The 19,667-nt window shown below is 40.6% G+C and overlaps 1 protein-coding gene across 1 annotated transcript in view; it reads right to left on the bottom strand.

The window, feature by feature from the left end:
• LOC126262730 (ceramide transfer protein) overlaps positions 1-19,667 on the bottom strand; it is a 217,025-nt gene that overhangs the window by 74,175 nt on the left and 123,183 nt on the right. Inside the window, exon 7 of the mRNA XM_049959533.1 lies at positions 18,089-18,314. Coding sequence (XP_049815490.1) covers positions 18,089-18,314 — 226 coding nt within the window. The remainder of the gene's footprint in view (positions 1-18,088; positions 18,315-19,667) is intronic.

The following is a 19,667-nucleotide window of genomic DNA, read 5'->3' as shown; positions in this document are numbered from 1 at the left end:
GCAGCGCAGGAAGAGAGGTGGTGGTGGTGGTGGTGGTGGTGGTGGCACTGGAGGAGGAGAAGGAGGCAGTGAAAAAGGGGTTGCTTCAAGAAGTACAAAATACTCAAATTTAAGTAAATTAACAAATAAATTTTGAAAATACTTCATTTTTAGAAACATACTTTCTATTCACATCTCCTTGAAGCAAGATATGTTATTGATCTCTAAAAAGTTGACAAGCCTTCTTATGGTTCATGTATAGCCGAAAATGCTGAAGAAGTATGCAAATGAAATCCCTCCAACCCGGACGCAGAAAAAACACTAAGATAACTTGGGTCAGCCAGTTGTCTCACAGTAAGTGAAAATACTCAAATCTGGAGAGTAACTAAAAATATTTGTATAGCCAACATGGCCACAGAAACTACTTTCATTCGGTTGTTTCACCTAACAGGGTGGGGTGGGGTGGGAACCACATGAAAAAAACAATCGGCAGGCCAATCGGTTACTAAAACCAGTCAGTTGTACTATCACTAGAGTGTCTTCCACAAAAATAAACTATCACCTTTGTTTCAAATGTTAACCTCCAATTCACTATCCACTCTCAGTTCTTGTGATTGTATAGTGATGCACACCGACTAATTTGGATACAACTCAAGGCAGGGTAAAGTAAAATTACTTGTATAGTGATACACACCGGGTAATCTGTACACAAGTCAAGTCAGGGGTAAAGTAAAATTACTGAGTAAATGCCTTATTTATCTGTATACACAAGAGGAGATTGTGTTGATGCTGGCCAAGACCAATAGAGAAAAGTCTTCCCATCCACATGGTACTTAATTGAAAATTCTGCAACATCCAAAACTACAAATTGTGCTATACGCAAATGAAGAATTAAATTAGACTGACAAGTTCTGCAAGTCTCGCAGAAAAGTAATTATTTTAAACACCTCCTACAAAGGTACCCTGCAGTCCTAAGATGTATAGACTTATCTGTCCAAACAAACTGCAAAAATATCTCCTCTATGGAGGTTTTCTGATACAAAGAGATTCTCAAAGTCTCAGCCCATGCCAGTTTGGCTTCACACAGTATAACTCTATTGAGGATGCTGTTTCCTGAGCAACAACATACATCACGCCTCCAATAACTACAAGATTACAGTTAGGATAGACATCACAGGCACCTTTGACAATTTACAGATATCCCAATTCGTTTATATGAATGTATGAGCATTTCATAACAGCTTCAATGACCACTGATGACATATGAGGGCTGTTCAAAAAGTAAGGTGACTTTTTAAATTGCACGGGCAACATACATTTGATTATCAATGGTGTGCATACTTCATTTGTTTTTGACAGATAGAAAGGTTAGATGTGTTTTTGTGTGCTCAGTGATTTTCAATTATTATAAACAATGGAGCAAGAAATTAACATCAAATTTTGTGTGAAAAATGGAATCAAATGCTCTAAAATACTTGAAATGTTGACAATGATGATCCTGATTTGCACGAAAGAGTTGTAACTGATGATGAAACATGGGTTTATAGTTATGATGTCGATACCAAAGCCCAATCATCCCAATGAAAACATCCCGAAGAGCCAAGACCGAAAAAAGCACACCAAGTTCAATCAAATGTCAAAGTTTTGCTCGCTTTATTTTTTTCCGTTACCATGTATAGCGCATCAGGAATTTGTGCCTCAAGGTCATCCAGTCAAAAAGGAGTATTACCTTGTCGTTATGTGCCGATTGCGAGAAGCAATATGCAAAAAACATCCAGAATTGTGTAAGTACAGTTCATAGCTTTTGCATCACGACAGTGCATCTGCTCACTCATTGTTGCTTGTGAGAGATTGTTTGACCAAAAACACAACCGGCCATCCCAGTCCAATGGGCCGTGAGCGGTCACGGGGCAGAAGCTACACGAGACACGGACGTATCTGCACAAAGAGCTGTAGAGCAACTGTAAGTCCACTTCCACGCACACCAGGAGGAAAACTTGCTGACCAGAAGCCAAACGCTGATTGGCGGACAGCTACCAATCGTTGATGACATGGACATCCACGAATAGCCTCTTTCCTTCCATCTCTCCTTACGTCATGACTAGCCAATCATATTAGAGGGCCAATTAAAAGTTTTACAACAGTGATGTCAGACATCGATAGTCTGTAATAAATAGAAGCACCTATCCCCATACAAAACCAGTTGTGCCCTAAGGAAGGCCATTGCGATTCGGCTGAAACATCGGTTTTAGTTTATTGTTGTTGTTAGTTTTTAGCAATGACACAGCATAATACCCAGAAGAATTTTAATAAGTAAGTACACTCAAGTTTGCGATCACAATCTGCTCTTCCATTTCAAAGCTTCATGAAAATTAAATACCCATAAATCCTTATCTTTCCCAATTACCTAATCTTGACCTTCAATTGCCTAAAAAAATTAATATACCTTTAACACTTAGTGTGCAGTTGATGTAACATTACGGCATCTGTAGGAAATGGAAATGTGCAGCGGATGCACCGTAATACTACTTCCCATCAGTTATGATGATTTTCGTGCAGTTGATGTAACATTATGGCAACTGTAGGAAATGGGAATGTGCAGCGGATGTACCGTAATACTAATTCCTATCAGTTATGATGATTTTTTGTGTTGTCAAACATATATTTATGACACTGGAGAAGACAACAGCAATTGAACATCAAATCTGTTGTTTTATTACACCAGATTTATAAGATTTCAACTATTACAGAGTAATCTTCAGTGTTAAAAATCACAAAACAGGAGAATCAGGGAGAAATATAATATAGTTGACACCATATTGTAAGTGCAACAAAAAGCACCACACAGTTACATATCGCATAGCAACAGGTGACATTAGTCACGTAGTAAACAATATTGGTGTAGAGCTTACAGGAGTCTAACATTAAATGAAGCTGTTGCTTACGTGGTTGAACAGGAGGGAAAGTGAAGTCAGAGCCACGTACTGCCTTCTATCGAGGCTCTGGTGAATAGTTACATGATAGTAATTTTTAACAAATTTCTTTAAAAAAGTGCTGGACAATAAAACCACAAGTGATGGTTAAACATGGAAAGCAAATCATATGTGTGGAGCCATAAATATTGCCTGCTCAATGGCAGTAAGTACAGGATAGTATGTCATGTATTTTTGCATTAAAAACTAAAGGAAGAGGACCCATTTACAATTCCATACAATACAAAAAGCACAATATTAAAATAATGTACCAAAGCAATTAAAAACGATAGGAAATGAAGACAGAACAATAAACCAAGACATACCCTATATGGGCATAAACTAACATAGTAAAACTTGTAAAAATGTGTTAGTGCCATCTCTGGGCATACAGTATAAACACGTGGGATAAAACAGTATACAACATCAGAAGGTGTGAAGCTAGCCAATGGTGCATACAAAGTGAACATACAAGTAAAATAAAGAAATGCAACAGAGAAGAGAGAACACGGTTATTTTCAAATGCACGCCCTCTCTGGGCTAATATAAGATGAAATTGGCCAAGGAACAAGACAACCACACTTTTTGTTGTTTTTATGCCCCCAGAAACAAATAAAATTATAAAAAAATAGTATAGGAAGTTAAAAAGGGCATCCATAGAAGATATGAAGTACCAACTTGAAATGTCTAATAACATACGGACACAATATGTACTACTAATATGACACTTGTGGTAATAACAGAAAAGCCAGCAGTACATTAAGCAATGGGACAGATCTCATTATGAGCTACAGATCAACTGTTAATTTCTGATTTCTGATAAATCAACTGTTGAATGTCTTCAAGAAGCCACATGGCAATATCATCATCATTTACACATTTTCTATCACTGCGAATGCAATTGCATTGAGTTGTCAGATCTTTGTACTAAGTGGTGCCATGCACCTAGCAAATTCCAACAATGGAATGCACTAATAGCACAATAATGGAAGTGTGTTAGACATCATCCAATACTGGAGCTTGTCGGAAAATTGTAATGTCAGACATAGTCCGACTTTGGACCAGGAAGGGTTAATCCCAGTCGTATGACAGAGTTATGGAAAATAAAATATGCTCATACAACTTATTTATGCACTACTGGCTATCTTAATACCTTTCGATGATGTCTATACTATAAGCCCTAGTGCCAGTGTATTTTATCAGTTGGACAACGTTAGTTTATGTCCCGAAGGGCATACTTCAGTTTATTGCACTATTTTTATTTCCTTTAAATTTTAATTGCTTTGGTACATTGTTTTAACACTGTACTTTTTGTGTTGTGTGGAACTGTAAATGGATCCCCTTCCATTAATTTGTAATGCAAAAATACATGACATACTATCCTGTACTTACTATGATTGAGGGGCTATGCTTACGGCTCCACACATTAATTGCTTTCCATGTTTGTAACCATTACTTGTGGTTCCATTGTTCAATATATTTTTAACAATTTTTTTAAAAAATTATATAGCTTTACTATCATGCTCAACAGGAGGCATCACATGGCTCTGAAGTCACTCTTTCTTCCCGTTCAGCCATGTAAGCAATGGCTTCAGTTCATGTTAGACTCCTGTAAGCTCTACACCTGTTGTTACATGGTATGTACTGTTCCGGCGTAATAAAAAGCAACTGCAGAGAAGGCTGTGAAATGAAATCAGTCAATAGCACACTGACCAGGACGTTACCAAGATAGGAGCGGCATCTAGACGAAGTGAATATAAGCGATTCTCCCGCCAGTCTTGGACAAACAGTATTAGCACAATACCAGACTCGCAGACCAGCACAGTATTAGCACAGTACTAGGAAAGCACTACGATAGTAGATCCATATCAATTGTTTACATGGACCTTGTATACAGCAAAGGACTCTGATTGTTTGCATGTCGCTCATCAGTTGTGACACCGTTGTAATTTCAAAGTTAAGAATTGTCAATCTTCTGTTTTGTAATAAAAACTATTAACCTGATTTGCTTGAATTGTTGTATAGCATTCTGAGACCACAGCACCCTTTAGGCATCCTATACGAGACGAGTGGGCAGTACCCCAAATTTGGCGACGAGGTCTAACAACCGAACTCTGCGCCTGATGGCCACGGAATTTTCTATTTTCTATTTTTTTTCTTTTTTTTGCTGGAGCCCTAATTCTGTCTTGTCCTTTCTTTGCAGGGCGTTTCATTGATTTAACAGTTTCTTGTCGGTTTTGCTAATCAGTGTTTTCAGGTGGGTATTGCAGAAATTTTCCTTGCTTTTTTTTTGCTTGCTTGCCTTGTCTGTTAGTTGCATTTTGTGTCTTCTAAAATGCCCACCCCGCCTCTCCCACCCCCTGCTCAGGTGCCACATCTCCAAGTGTTAGATGCCACACAGCTAATGCAGATGTTTCAGTTCCAGACGCAACAGATCTTTCAAGTTACTCAACATGGTGCAGCAGCTACTGGCCAATGCTGCGCACCCGACAGAACAAGCACCACCTACAGCAACACCCATTGTTATACCACCTTTTTGGCAGTTTAGGAATGGCTCGAGTGGTTGTCCCAGTCTGAGGCCCACCTCCTTGCTCACAATGTACCAGTTACTGTGAAAAGCCATTACCTATTATCAACAACAGGAAGTGCAGTGTTCTGCCTAATCACAAAACTTTTCCCTAAAGCCACTCCAAGTGAACTTGCATTTGATCAAGTTATCTCTTCGCTGACTAACTATTATGACCAACAAGTGAAGATGATAACAGGTAGGTATCAATTCTCTAATTGCAAAAAATGGTCAGAACAAACTTATCGCGAGTGGATAACAGATTTGGAGTTTATGACAAGGAATGCAAATTCAAATGTGCTTGCGGTGCTTTTTATCAAGATATTATGTTGCGTGATGCGATCGTGTACAATGTACCTGATGTCAAACTCAGAGAACAAATTTTCAAACAGTCCGATCCATCATTTCAGCAGGCAGTACAAATACTAGATCAGTACAATTCAGGTGCCTTGTCAGGTCATAAATTTGAGCGGCCAGCTATTTCTCGTGTCAAGTCCCTTAGTTGTGATCGGCCCATTCGGCGACGGCTCGCCACGCCGAGTAAACGATCTTCCACATAAGCAGTTTGAGCAAACAGGTGAACAGAATAAATTCTTGCCCTCGGTATTATTCACGGCACAAATGTCAAGACTGCCCCTCCCGACAAGCTCAGTGTTACGCTTGTGGTATGAAAGGACACATACAATCTGCATGTTTGCAATGGAACAAACATAAGAATTCAGCCCACTCACAAAAATCTAGTCACAAGGCCCAAGTCACGTGCAGTTTCTTCAGCGATACACCAATCAAACAAGCTTCTTTTTCATTTACTTTGTTGTGGGAAATTTCAGTTGGACACAGGTGCCTCTGTCACACTGCTAAATCGTCACTCATATGAACTGTTAGGCTTCCCAAACCTGTCCAAATCTAGCACGCAATTGATGGCTTATAATGGACAAGACATTCCCATTCTCGAAACATATACTTAGCCTGCCATGTATAGCTCGCATATGTGAACAGTGGCTTTCCCTTAGGGAAATGGCAGCAAGAGAGGGGAAGAAAACCAATGTGCACTCCGTGTGCATACCAGGGGGAGTCATTCCAGATGTGGAAAGGGTCCTTCCGGATGCCATGAAGGATACAGGGTGCACCCATCTGCAGGTGGTCACTCATGTCGGCACCAATGATGTGTGTCGCTATGGATCGGAGGAAATCCTCTCTGGCTTCCGGCGGCTATCTGATTTGGTGAAGACTGCCAGTCTCGCTAGCGGGATGAAAGCAGAGCTCACCATCTGCAGCATCGTTGACAGGACTGACTGCGGCCCTTTGGTACAGAGCCGAGTGGAGGGTCTGAATCAGAGGCCGAGACGGTTCTGCGACTGTGTGGGCTGCAGATTCCTCGACTTGCGCCATAGGGTGGTGGGGTTTCGGGTTCCGCTGGATAGGTCAGGAGTCCACTACACGCAACAAGCGGCTACACGGGTAGCAGGAGTTGTGTGGCTGGGCGGTTTTTTAGGTTAGATGGCCTTGGGCAAGTACAGAAAGGGCAACAGCCTCAACGGGTGCGGGGCAAAGTCAGGACATGCGGGGACCTAGCAGCAATCGGTATTGTAATTGTCAACTGTCGAAGCTGCGTTGGTAAAGTACCGGAACTTCAAGCACTGATAGAAAGCACCGAAGCTGAAATCGTTATAGGTACAGAAAGCTGGCTGAAGCCAGAGATAAATTCCGCCGAAATTTTTACAAAGGTACAGATGGTGTTTAGAAAGGATAGAATGCATGCAACCGGTGGTGGAGTGTTCGTCGCTGTTAGTAGTAATTTATCCTGTAGTGAAGTAGAAGTGGATAGTTCCTGTGAATTATTATGGGTGGAGGTTACACTCAACAACCGAGCTAGGTTAATAATTGGCTCCTTTTACTGACCTCCCGACTCAGCAGCATTAGTGGCAGAACAACTAAGAGAAAATTTGGAATACATTTCACATAAATTTTCTCAGCATGTTATAGTCTTAGGTGGAGATTTCAATTTACCAGATATAGACTGGGACACTCAGATGTTTAGGACGGGTGGTAGGGACAGAGCATCGAGTGACATTATACTGAGTGCACTATCCGAAAATTACCTCGAGCAATTAAACAGAGAACCGACTCGTGGAGATAACATCTTGGACCTACTGATAACAAACAGGCCCGAACTTTTCGACTCTGTAAGTGCAGAACAGGGAATCAGTGATCATAAGGCCGTTGCAGCATCCCTGAATATGGAAGTTAATAGGAATATAAAAAAAGGGAGGAAGATTTATCTGTTTAGCAAGAGTAATAGAAGGCAGATTTCAGACTACCTAACAGATCAAAAAGAAAATTTCTGTTCCGACACTGACAATGTTGAGTGTTTATGGAAAAAGTTCAAGGCAATCGTAAAATGCATTTTAGACAGGTACGTGCCGAGTAAAACTGTGAGGGATGGGAAAAACCCACCGTGGTACAACAACAAAGTTAGGAAACTACTGCGAAAGCAAAGAGAGCTTCACTCCAAGTTTAAACGCAGCCAAAACCTCTCAGACAAACAGAAGCTAAACGATGTCAAAGTTAGCGTAAGGAGGGCTATGCGTGAAGCGTTCAGTGAATTCGAAAGTAAAATTCTATGTACCGACTTGACAGAAAATCCTAGGAAGTTCTGGTCTTACGTTAAATCAGTAAGTGGCTCGAAACAGCATATCCAGACACTCCGGGATGATGATGGCATTGAAACAGAGGATGACATGCGTAAAGCTGAAATACTAAACACCTTTTTCCAAAGCTGTTTCACAGAGAAAGACCACACTGCAGTTCCTTCTCTAAGTCCTCGCACAAACGAAAAAATGGCTGACATCGAAATAAGTGTCCAAGGAATAGAAAATCAACTGGAATCACTCAACAGAGGAAAGTCCACTGGACCTGGCAGGATACCTATTCGATTCTACACGTACACGAAAGAACTTGCCCCCCTTCTAACAGCCGTGTACTGCAAGTCTCTAGAGGAACGGAAGGTTCCAAATGATTGGAAAAGAGCACAGGTAGTCCCAGTCTTCAAGAAGGGTCGTCGAGCAGATGCGCAAAACTATAGACCTATATCTCTGACGTCGATCTGTTGTAGAATTTTAGAACATGTTTTTTGCTCGAGTATCATGTCGATTTGGAAACCCAGAATCTACTATGTAGGAATCAACATGGATTCCGGAAACAGCGATCGTGTGAGACCCAACTCGCTTTATTTGTTCATGATACCCAGAAAATATTAGATACAGGCTCCCAGGTAGATGCTATTTTTCTTGACTTCCGGAAGGCGTTCGATACAATTCCGCACTGTCGCCTGATAAAGTAAGAGCCTACGGAATATCAGACCAGCTGTGTGGCTGGATTGAAGAGTTTTTAGCAAACAGAACACAGCATGTTGTTATCAACGGAGAGACGTCTACAGACGTTAAAGTAACATCTGGCGTGCCACAGGGGAGTGTTATGGGACCATTGCTTTTCACAATATATATAAATGACCTTGTAGATAGTGTCGGAAGTTCCATGCGGCTTTTCGCGGATGGTGCTGTAGTATACAGAGAAGTTGCAGCATTAGAAAATTGTAGCGAAATGCAGGAAGATCTGGAGCGGATAGGCACTTGGTGCAGGGAGTGGCAACTGACCCTTAACATAGACAAATGTAATGTATTGCGAATACATAGAAAAAAGGATCCTTTATTGTACGATTATATGATAGCGGAACAAACACTGGTAGCAGTTACTTCTGTAAAATATCTGGGAGTATGCGTGCGGAACGATTTGAAGTGGAATGATCATATAAAATTAATTGTTGGTAAGGCGGGTACCAGGTTGAGATTCATTGGGAGAGTGCTTAGAAAATGTAGTCCATCAACAAAGGAGGTGGCTTACAAAACACTCGTTCGACCTATACTTGAGTATTGCTCATCAGTATGGGATCCGTACCAGATCGGGTTGACGGAGGAGATAGAGAAGATCCAAAGAAGAGCGGCGCGTTTCGTCACAGGGTTATTTGGTAACCGTGATAGCGTTACGGAGATGTTTAATAAACTCAAGTGGCAGACTCTGCAAGAGAGGCGCTCTGCATCGCGGTGTAGCTTGCTCGCCATGTTTCGAGAGGGTGCGTTTCTGGATGAGGTATCGAATATATTGCTTCCCCGTACTTATACCTCCCGAGGAGATCAGGAATGTAAAATTAGAGAGATTAGAGCGCGCACGGAGGCTTTCAGACAGTTGTTCTTCCCGCGAACCATACGCGACTGGAACAGGAAAGGGAGGTAATGACAGTGGCACGTAAAGTGCCCTCCGCCACACACCGTTGGGTGGCTTGCGGAGTATAAATGTAGATGTAGATGTAGAGTGTGAGAACATATTTGATCTTGATTCTTTTGATTTGTTTGGCTGTAACATTCAGGACAATGTGTTGTCCGTGTCTGCATTCAATGCAAAAGACAGTGTAGATAGCTTGCCAAAAGAATACCCAAATGTCTCTTCTGAAGTTTTAGGCAAAGCTAACAATTTTGTTGCACATGTTACTCTGAGAAACAATGCTCAGGCAAAATTTTGCCGGGCCAGAACTGTTCCCATTGCATTACCGAACAAAGTTGCTGCTGAACTTAAAGAATTGCAAGATAACGGAGGTACTGCACCCATATCACATTCGACTATAAATCTACAGTCAACCCACAAACTGATATTGATACTTATCCATTGCCATGCTCAAGAGGGTCTCTTGGACAGCTGGATGCCACTTTTCAAAAAATGATTTGCATGACGCGCATCTTTAAATACTGCTTAATGACAGAGCTCAAAAAGTGTGTGTAGTAAATACTCATTTGGGCTTGTTTAGATATTTGTGTTTGCCTTTTGGCAGTGCTTCCACACCCGCCATTTACCAATGGTATTTGGAACAGCTGACTGCGCACGCAGCAAACTGTTCAAACTATTAAGATGAGATTGTAGTAGCAGGTCGTACACCGGAAGAACATATTGCAAATTTACCTCCTTTGTTTTGTGTGTTATCTGATGCAGGACTAAAGTGTAGACTGGACAAGTATGATTTTTTAAAACCTGAGTTGCAGTATCTTTATCATGTCATAACAGTCAAGGTGTACATCCTTTTCAGTCACATCTGTTAGCAATATGAGATTTGCAAGTTCCTAGCAATGACACAGAATTGCAGTCAGTCTTGGTGAAAATGAACTATTATATTCGGTTCATACCGAATGCTGCACAAATAGAGGCTCCACTGCATAGAGTGTGTCACAAGAACTTCCCCTTTGGTTGGACAGATGAGTGCCAAGAAGCTTTTCACAAACTTAAAGATGCATTGATCAGTGATTGATGATCAGTTCACTTTGATCCTGACAAAGCAGTCACACTGCAATTGACACTTCCTCTTACGGAAACGGTGCAGTGCTTTCGCACGGAATTGGTGATAAAGACAGGCCTATTGCTTTCGCATCGAAAGTGTTGTCCAAAGCTTAGTGTAACTATTCATAAATTGGAAAAGAGGCTTTGGCTATTGTGTATGGTGATGCCAAATTTCACCACTATTTGTATGGCAGAAAATTCTACTTAGTAATGGATCACAAGCCTTTGCAGTCCTTGTTTGATCTGACGAAACTGGTTCCTGTCCAAACAGCCCAAAAACTGCAAAGATGGGCTTTGTTGTCATTGTCTCAATACCGGTATGAGATTGTGTATCATCCGACAGCCCCTACATGGTAATGTGGACACACTTTCACAGCTTCTGATTGGCCCTGGCACACACTTTGGTGCTTCTGCTGCATCTTGTTGTCACATCAGTGCTCAGGATTCCGAACTGTTTCAGTCTTTTCCGCTGAACTATAGCAAAACTGCACCGGTCATGGAAGCTGATTCAGATTTGAACATTTTGCTACAATACAGTCGTACATCTTGGCCTTGTTCCTTGCATAGCATATAAAGAACTCTGTAGTGTGCCGATACTTTGCAAATCAGCATAACCTCGCTGTACAGAAAGGAGTGATTCTTGTTCAAAATGAAATTGGACAGTCACGTGTATTGATCCCTAAAGCTTTGCAAAAAGAAGTGTTGCAGTTACTTCAAAAAGGACACTGAGGGATTGTTCGTACAAAACAGTTAGCGCATCGACACTGTACTTGGCAGGGTATAGATGTCCAAATAGAAGAGATGACATCACAGTGTCAGGTATGTGAGGAAAATCAGTCCGCTCCACCACAAAAATTCTCTTCTTGGCCTAAGTTGCAATTGCCATGGCAATTTGTGCACATGGACTTTGCAGGACCTTTTTGGAACACTCAATGGTTGACTTGTAGAGCAAGCTTCCTTTTGCTCTGCCAATGAACGCAACTCACTTAGCACAATTCAGGTGTTGACATCGATTTTTTGCCTTGAAAGTTTACCTGCAGTAATAGTGTCAAACAACATCCCTAAGTTCACGTCAAATGAATTTGAAACATTATGTGAATGCAATAGCATACAGCACCTAACTAGTGCACCGTTCCAACCACAGTCAAACAGCGAAGTGGAATGTTTTGTCAGAACATTTAAGCAGCAGATGGCCAAGCTTTGCTCTGCAGACACCAGTATCAAGCATTGCAACTGTTTGTCGCCTCATATTGTTGAGAACCAGGAGATGGATCATTGTTGGCAGAACTACTGCATGGCTGCCTCCATCAGACACTGCTCCACCCTCCTCGGCATCCAGTGCACAATGAAGTCCGCAAGTATCACTTTGCGCTGCACGGTATTGCCTTTTACAGGGTTTTTTACAGCAGCAGACGGTGGGCACGAGGCGAGATTGTCTGTCAATTTGATGCTTGCATGTATCTTATTTCAGATCCAGATGGCTTGCAGCACCGCCATCAAAATCAACTTTGCCTCTGTCAATGTGCACGATTATCTTCCCCCAGATTCACGGGTCCAGAGAAAAGTGCGGCCATAGCAGCCCCCAGAGGATGTTATCACGACACTGTGGGACGACCCCATGGAGACGGAGCCTTCACTTCCTCTGTGTCCTACTGATGTAGCTGGAACTGCCCTTACCGCAGCAGTCGCTGCCTTCTTCATCTGGTTCATGGCAGCAGGAGGTGGGCGAGTACCCTTCTGGTCATTTTCCGGGGGACATTTCTGTCAGAGCACAGGCCAGCCAAATGGTGGGGTACAGCTGGAAGCTTGATGTTTCCTCCAGCCACAGCTTCCAGCCCAGTGATGCGCCCACACTCCTGCCACTCCCCCCCTCCCGCCATGGTCACAATCCCTACAAGACGACGATCTGTCACTTTGGGGGGAATGTTCTGGTATAACAAAAAGTACCAGTACGAAGATGAAGAATGCAACCGCAGAGAAGGCTGTGAAATGACATTGGCCCATAGCGTGCTGACCAGGATGTCACCACAATAGGAGCGGCATCTAGGTGAAATGTATGTAAGCACCACTTCTGCCAGCCTTGGCCAAACAGTATTAGCACATGCAGACCAGCATAGTATTAGCACTGTACTAGGAGAGCACTACGATAGCAGTGACGTGTGATCCGTATCAATTGCTTACATGGACCTTGTATACAGCAAAGGACTTTGATTGATTGCATGTTGCCCATCGCTTGCGACACAGTTGTACATTCAAAGTTAAGTATTGTCAATCTTCTATTTTGTAATAAAAACTATTAATCTCATTTGATTGAATTGTTGTATAGCATTACGTGAACGCAGCATCCTTTTGGGTGCCCTATACGAGATGAGTGGGCAGGACCCCAAATGTACCATATTAACTACACTATAAAATGACCTTGAATATAAGACACCACTCCCCCTCCCCCTTTTTTAAGAAATTCCTTGAGAAATGAATATTTTTTAATATACTCTGAGTAATTAACATCACAAACTTTTATTGATGTAAGGTATCTGCCTCAAATATTAACATTACATCCATTCAAAACATAATTGTTATCATCCCAACAAGACAGCTGTGAAACATATATCTTCGCTGTCATAAATATTTGACTTTCCTGGGGAATATGCTGCAATTTCTGGGGCAGTAGTTACGATGGGACCTGAGAAAACAACAGTTTTTTCTGAACACACTGCAGATTTCGCACCTATACTGAAATGGGAATGTTACACTATCTCTTGCTTCCAAACATATCATCTGCCCGACACACTCATTGGCTGTGTAGAACCAGCAGCTGACACATCCCTATCATTCCAGTCAGGCCTCAAAGTGAGGCACAAAACACCTAATACGCCACTAGCCCCAATTTAGACTTTTCGCACCTTCTGCAGAAATTTATGCTATTGTTGAGTTTCTGTCCATTTTTAAAGTCAATTCGACTCTGAGTACAAATGCATTCAGGCAAACTACAGTTTAAACATGGTAGATGTTCATAAAACGCTAAAGTACGCAGTGTACATTCTCACTGTTACCTGTACGATTAAACCTGCTGCCTGCTGAACACTCCCTTCCCAGCACTCATCGTAGTTCTCGGCCAAACTGGCAATACTGTCCCCCTCCGACAATCCAGTGTTGCGCTTGGGCAACAATGAAACATTAATGGCAACGACGTATGTCATATGTAATAAGAGCAACCAATACATAAAGAAAGATCGCAATCATGAGTCAGTCCAATTCTCGAGCTTTCACTTGTCCCGTTATCTGGTGACTCGTGTAGCTATTATCTCCACAACAAGTTTTTCCACTGAATTTATTCTTGAAATAACAATTACAGACATTTTAATGAGATCTATTTCATTTTGATACACATTTAATTGTGGCTTAATTATATTTCTCATTTCATCTAAATCCCATCTTGGTCTAAAGCTGATGAAAATCTGGCAATATTTTTTCCTGGTATTCTAATAAGTGAACAGCAAACAAATTTCTCATTTGCAACCCACTTATTAGATCATTACAATTTCTCATAACTAAATAAAGTTTTGACTTGGGAGCACAATCAAGTAATGGTTTTTGAAAAATCAAGTAATGGTTTTTGAAGGGCAAGATTTTCGCCTTTGAACGTTACCTTTACTTAAAAAGCAGCACCAATATATGTTTACAGTATCCATATAAGTCCAGCAACTTTTACTCCAGATCTGTTTAAGCACAACAATAGCTTGTAACCTGATGGTATTTAATGTTATTTCTTCTTCCAGTGTTTCACAAAATTGTCATTTTGTTCATGTTTCTTGTGTACCCTTTTGCAGGATATTCAAAAATAAATTTGTATGAAACCTCACTAACAAACTTCATCTGTAAACATAAGATACCTGATACAGCAATCTATTAAACAAATTACAAACACTGATGTCAGCAGCAATAGCTTAATATGCAATTATAAGATACTCTCATATTTTTCAAATGAGTGAAAAAAACTTCGTCTTATAATCAGGCAAATACAGTAATTGTGTGGTGCTCATGTTTGCTCTTATGGTATGGTGTCAACTATCTTATATTTGTCCCCTATTCTCTCATTTTATAATTTTTAGCACTGAAGATGACTACGTAATAGTTGAAATCTAGATCTACTATTTTACATATACTGCACACAACAGGATCACAGGGATTCCAATCTCATTAATGTATTTACAACTCCGCAAACATCTGTGGAGTTTACAGACTTTGTAATTTATACTGTGACCGCTAGATGGCGGCATCACTATAAAAATTTGTCATTATTGAATCCTTGGTTATTGTCATGTATTTTATAAGCTGATATCCAAATTCCCTCTATTTTGTAAGTTGTGTGTTTTTCATGCCAATTTTGTATTCAAAATGGGCAGTGAAGAGGAGAAACATTTAGAGCAAACGATTTATCAAGTCTCTGACAATTCGTGAGATGATAGAATGAAATACCTGATGATGATTCATCATCTGAAAATAGTGGTAAGTCTAGATTTATTCAGAGCTGAGTTGTTGCATATGTTCGTCACATTACTTTCACGGGCTGTTATGAATGATTCTCCTGCTGATGGTCTGGCATGCAATGGAAAAAGAAAATCTTTTAACAGAAAAGGCTGGCAGAATGGACACCTCATATGTGTGCAGTGAATGTAACGTCAGACAGTGTATCACTAATTGCTTCAAGTTGTGTCACACTGTACTGCACTACGAAAACTAAACTGTACTTTTATCTTGTAATTTGTGTGTTTATTTATGATTTAAATTGGCTGCAAAAGAAATGTAAACAAAAAGATTAAATGTTTGCTAATGTACTTCAGTACTAGAACTATTTTTCATTTTTTTTTTTCTGCAATTAATACTACTGAATTTAAGTTTCACCTGTGTATCCATTTTAACACTAGCAATACAAGAAATATTGAGTTTGAAGTAGAAAGTCCAAAAACCTAAAAATGTTTTTAAATTTCAGCAATGGTTTTCTTCAAACAAGTTATAACTTTAAAAAAATAAATAAAAATATCACACAGATTTTAGCTAGTTCACACGTGATGGCAGCTACCTATGAGACCAGCACCGTTAAGTGTTACAAAAATTATGTTCACAAATATGAACTACTGATTGAAAAAAAAAAATTACATATATTTGCTACTAATTTTTGTTACACGGATGCTTTATCATAAGCAGATAATACTATATTGTCAATAATAAAATATATTCTATGGGCTCTATTATAGTCATAGCTGCTAAAAAGTCACACAGCATCACAATTATTATAGGGGTTAGGCACTATCTGTGAACAATGGGTCTGATTGCAAATCATGTCTGTTATTGATGTTTAGGATCAAATTCCATATACAAACACATGAAGGCATTTCTGAAATATATGAGGGTTGGAACATAAATAGTGGCAACTATTTATTCACAACAGATACAAAAGAGTTATGTGTTTGCACCTGTTACTGTCCTTCAAAGTAGTCCCCAATGTTGTGTAGAACCCGTTTCCAGCGATGTGGAAGGCGTAGTATGCCGTTAGCAGAGCCTGTTCTGTTGATGGTGCGAATGGAGCAGTCTACTGTCTGTCAAATCTCTGTAATAGTTCTGAAGCGAATGCCTCGAAGTGGTTCCTTTGCCTTCAGAATCAAATCAAATTCACAAGGACTTAAGTCTCGGGAGTATGGTGGATGGTACAGTACTTCCCAGTCCCATCAACCAAACAGAACACCCACAGCTTGCGCTGTATGCACCCGCACATTCTTGTGCAAAATGATGGGTGGGTTGCACAGAAAGTGTCACTGCTTCCTTTGCAAAGATGGTCGCAGGTGATGCTCCAAAAACGAACAGTAATACTGTGCACTGACGGTCAGCCATGGAGGAACATAGTGCGTTAGGATAACACCATCATAGTCGTACACGAGAATCACCATAACTTTAACTGTTTCATTTGCACCATGAACAGAAGAGGCTCTGCTAACAGTATACTACGCCTTCCACATCGCTGGCAATGGGTTCTACACAATGCTGGTGACTACTTCGAAGGACAGTAACAGGTGCAAACATGTAAGTCTTTTGTATCGGTTGTGAATAAATAGTTGCCACTATTTAAGTTCCAAACATCATAGAAAATACTGTGTGAGCACTCTGCGTGGTATGCTGTCTAATCATTTATTAGTTATGACTAACTGAACCCCACAGATTATCTTTTATTACTAACAACATAGCATTAGCTGCAATGAATGTGCCATACTGACAGCTTACAATACATGTGCGACTGGAACTAGAGGTTGAAAATTTTTTTTTTGTTTAAGTGGTAGCTTACCTAAGTTAGCATGTAATTATTGAAATAATTAGTAGATGTTAAGTATAACGTACACTTAATTAATTTTACTTCATCATAGATTCCTTTTTTTTTATCCTTTCTTTTGCCCACATATTCTTTTGTGTCTTTATCTTAGATTCTTCTTTTCTTTCCACATGTTTTTCAGTTTCTACTAATGTCCAACTTTCACACTGTAGTATGAAGTAATAGATAAAAACAGCAACTGAGTAATGTAAGAAGAGTATCTGTGTGCATTCAAATATTTTGACAGCTATGTAAGACAACACTTGAAGAGCTTTACCAGATCAACACAGTTTCTGGCTTGTGTAATTATCTACGTAAGTCTCACTTAAATGTACCATGTCCTTATTGCCAAACGGTCTTCATTTTCTGTTTTAAGATCTTGTCTCTCAACAACAAATACACTTTAATGACATAATAGTCAGCAGCCACACAATCAGCGCTCAGTCCGTTTTTGCATTCCACACTGTGTACATTTCTGTCATACTTGAGCATTCTCATGTGTTTTACCTGCGTGAAACTATGACTGTTGATTTCTATGTGTTCTGTGAGCTCTTTTGTAATGGCTGAAACACCTAAAAGGCACCGAGAGTTTCACAAACAGGCAAAGGACCTTATTTTTAAAGAGTACTCAGTCTTCAAACATGAGGCAGATTCACATGAGCCAATCTGCGAAGTTGCCAAAATGCAAGAACATACTGCAGCAGCCTGTGGTGATGTTGGTGCATTTCCAGCCAAGTTGATAATGCAGCATTCCTTGTGAGCTGCACAGCCAGAGACAATGCTATCACCAAGAATGGAAAGAATTTAAACTATCAGACTCACTTTCCCAGTCCATGCGGTAGTCTGGTGAGAAGAAGTAATGGCACATCTCGTGCCCCGTGACTCCTTTCACCACATGGCAAGCTTTCAGTGGGTCCACCACCAGTCCATCGACCTCTTCCTCTCGCTTGTACATCTTCATCTCCCCATCTTCGGCAAACAACTGCCAGCCTCCCTCACCCACACCGAGTCTTGCATAATGCAACTGCTCCACGGTTATCCTATCTATCTGTAAGAAACAGACATTTAAAACAGGTTTGTCTGGAGACCACAGAAATATGAGACATAAGGACGGTCACTAATGTGCAAATGAGGCACACAGATGGACAACTGAAATGTATTGACAAAATAAAACGTTTGTAATGGGCTAGATTATAACTCCTATGCACATTATAAACCATCTGTGCAGCAACAAATTAAGTTCAACAATGTTTTAAATGGGTTTTAGTGGGCTACAAACTCTATTAACCAAATTATGATGAGGTCGGCTTGCACTGACTGTTAATGTACTGCATTTTCTCAGCTTTTTTTTGCGTTGGTACTGGTGCTTAACATACATGTTGGCAAAAGAAATTACACAAACAGCTAGAGACCTGACATGAGGGACCTTCTTGAGCCTTCTTTTTATGAATCTCAATACTGAAATACTACTATTGTTACAAAAAGAAGGCAGCCAAAAAGAAGAATGAGGACACACTGAGATTCTCCTAAAAGCAGTTTGTAAAGGACCAGCATGGCAGCTATTGTGATGCAACCCACGCATTAGTATCTGTAAAATTGACCTCCTTCACTGTAAATGAAAGCAACCCTTTGCAATGGGGTGCCTGTAGTTGTGACACTACAGAGGTACACAACTTGACTGCTATTCAAAGCATTTGTGGATCACAGACAAAGTCACACACAGCTGGTACTTTTGGGATCTCTAGCATTTACAGTGATTATGCTTTACAGTATCATCCACAGGCACTGAAACTACATCTTGACTCGGTATACTTCTGTCACTCCCTTGTGGAACCACTGAGATGGGCCACACTATCTCCACTGATAGCTGTTCCACAATTATCTCATTGAGATGAGCTACACAACACTGAAGAGATTTTGGCTGTTCCTTGGAACCTGTACTGAATGGGGAGCCCACATTTGAGGAACATACAAATGTCCCATCAATCACCTCTCACCCAACACAACACACAGTTGGGGTTGTCAGTTTGTGTCCACATATGAGTAAGTACAAATGGTAGGCTCAGTGCCAGACTACAAATTCAAGCACCCAACATTCAGTCTTCTGTCAATAGAAGGATTTCCTTCAAACACTTCTTTCACTTCTGGCAAAGATTTGTTAATATCAAAAGTGACAAAATGCACTGTGAACTGTGTTTTGGAGATCACATTAAACTGGCTCAATTAATCAATTTAGAGGTTGAAGGAAGGCAAGGGCATACCACCTCCACTAGGGCACACCAGCTCCACTAGAACTTCTCTTAGTAGAGCACTGTGATGTTCAAACCAACCTTCAGTTTGACGTTACCTTTGCTCTAACATTATGCCTAACTTGAGAAGAGGGGAAGGTGGGTGGAATTTC

Source organism: Schistocerca nitens, chromosome 6 (assembly GCF_023898315.1).
Source record: "Schistocerca nitens isolate TAMUIC-IGC-003100 chromosome 6, iqSchNite1.1, whole genome shotgun sequence".
In the NCBI taxonomy this organism is placed as follows: Eukaryota; Metazoa; Arthropoda; class Insecta; order Orthoptera; family Acrididae; genus Schistocerca; species Schistocerca nitens.
This window is presented reverse-complemented; position numbering and strand designations above follow the sequence as displayed.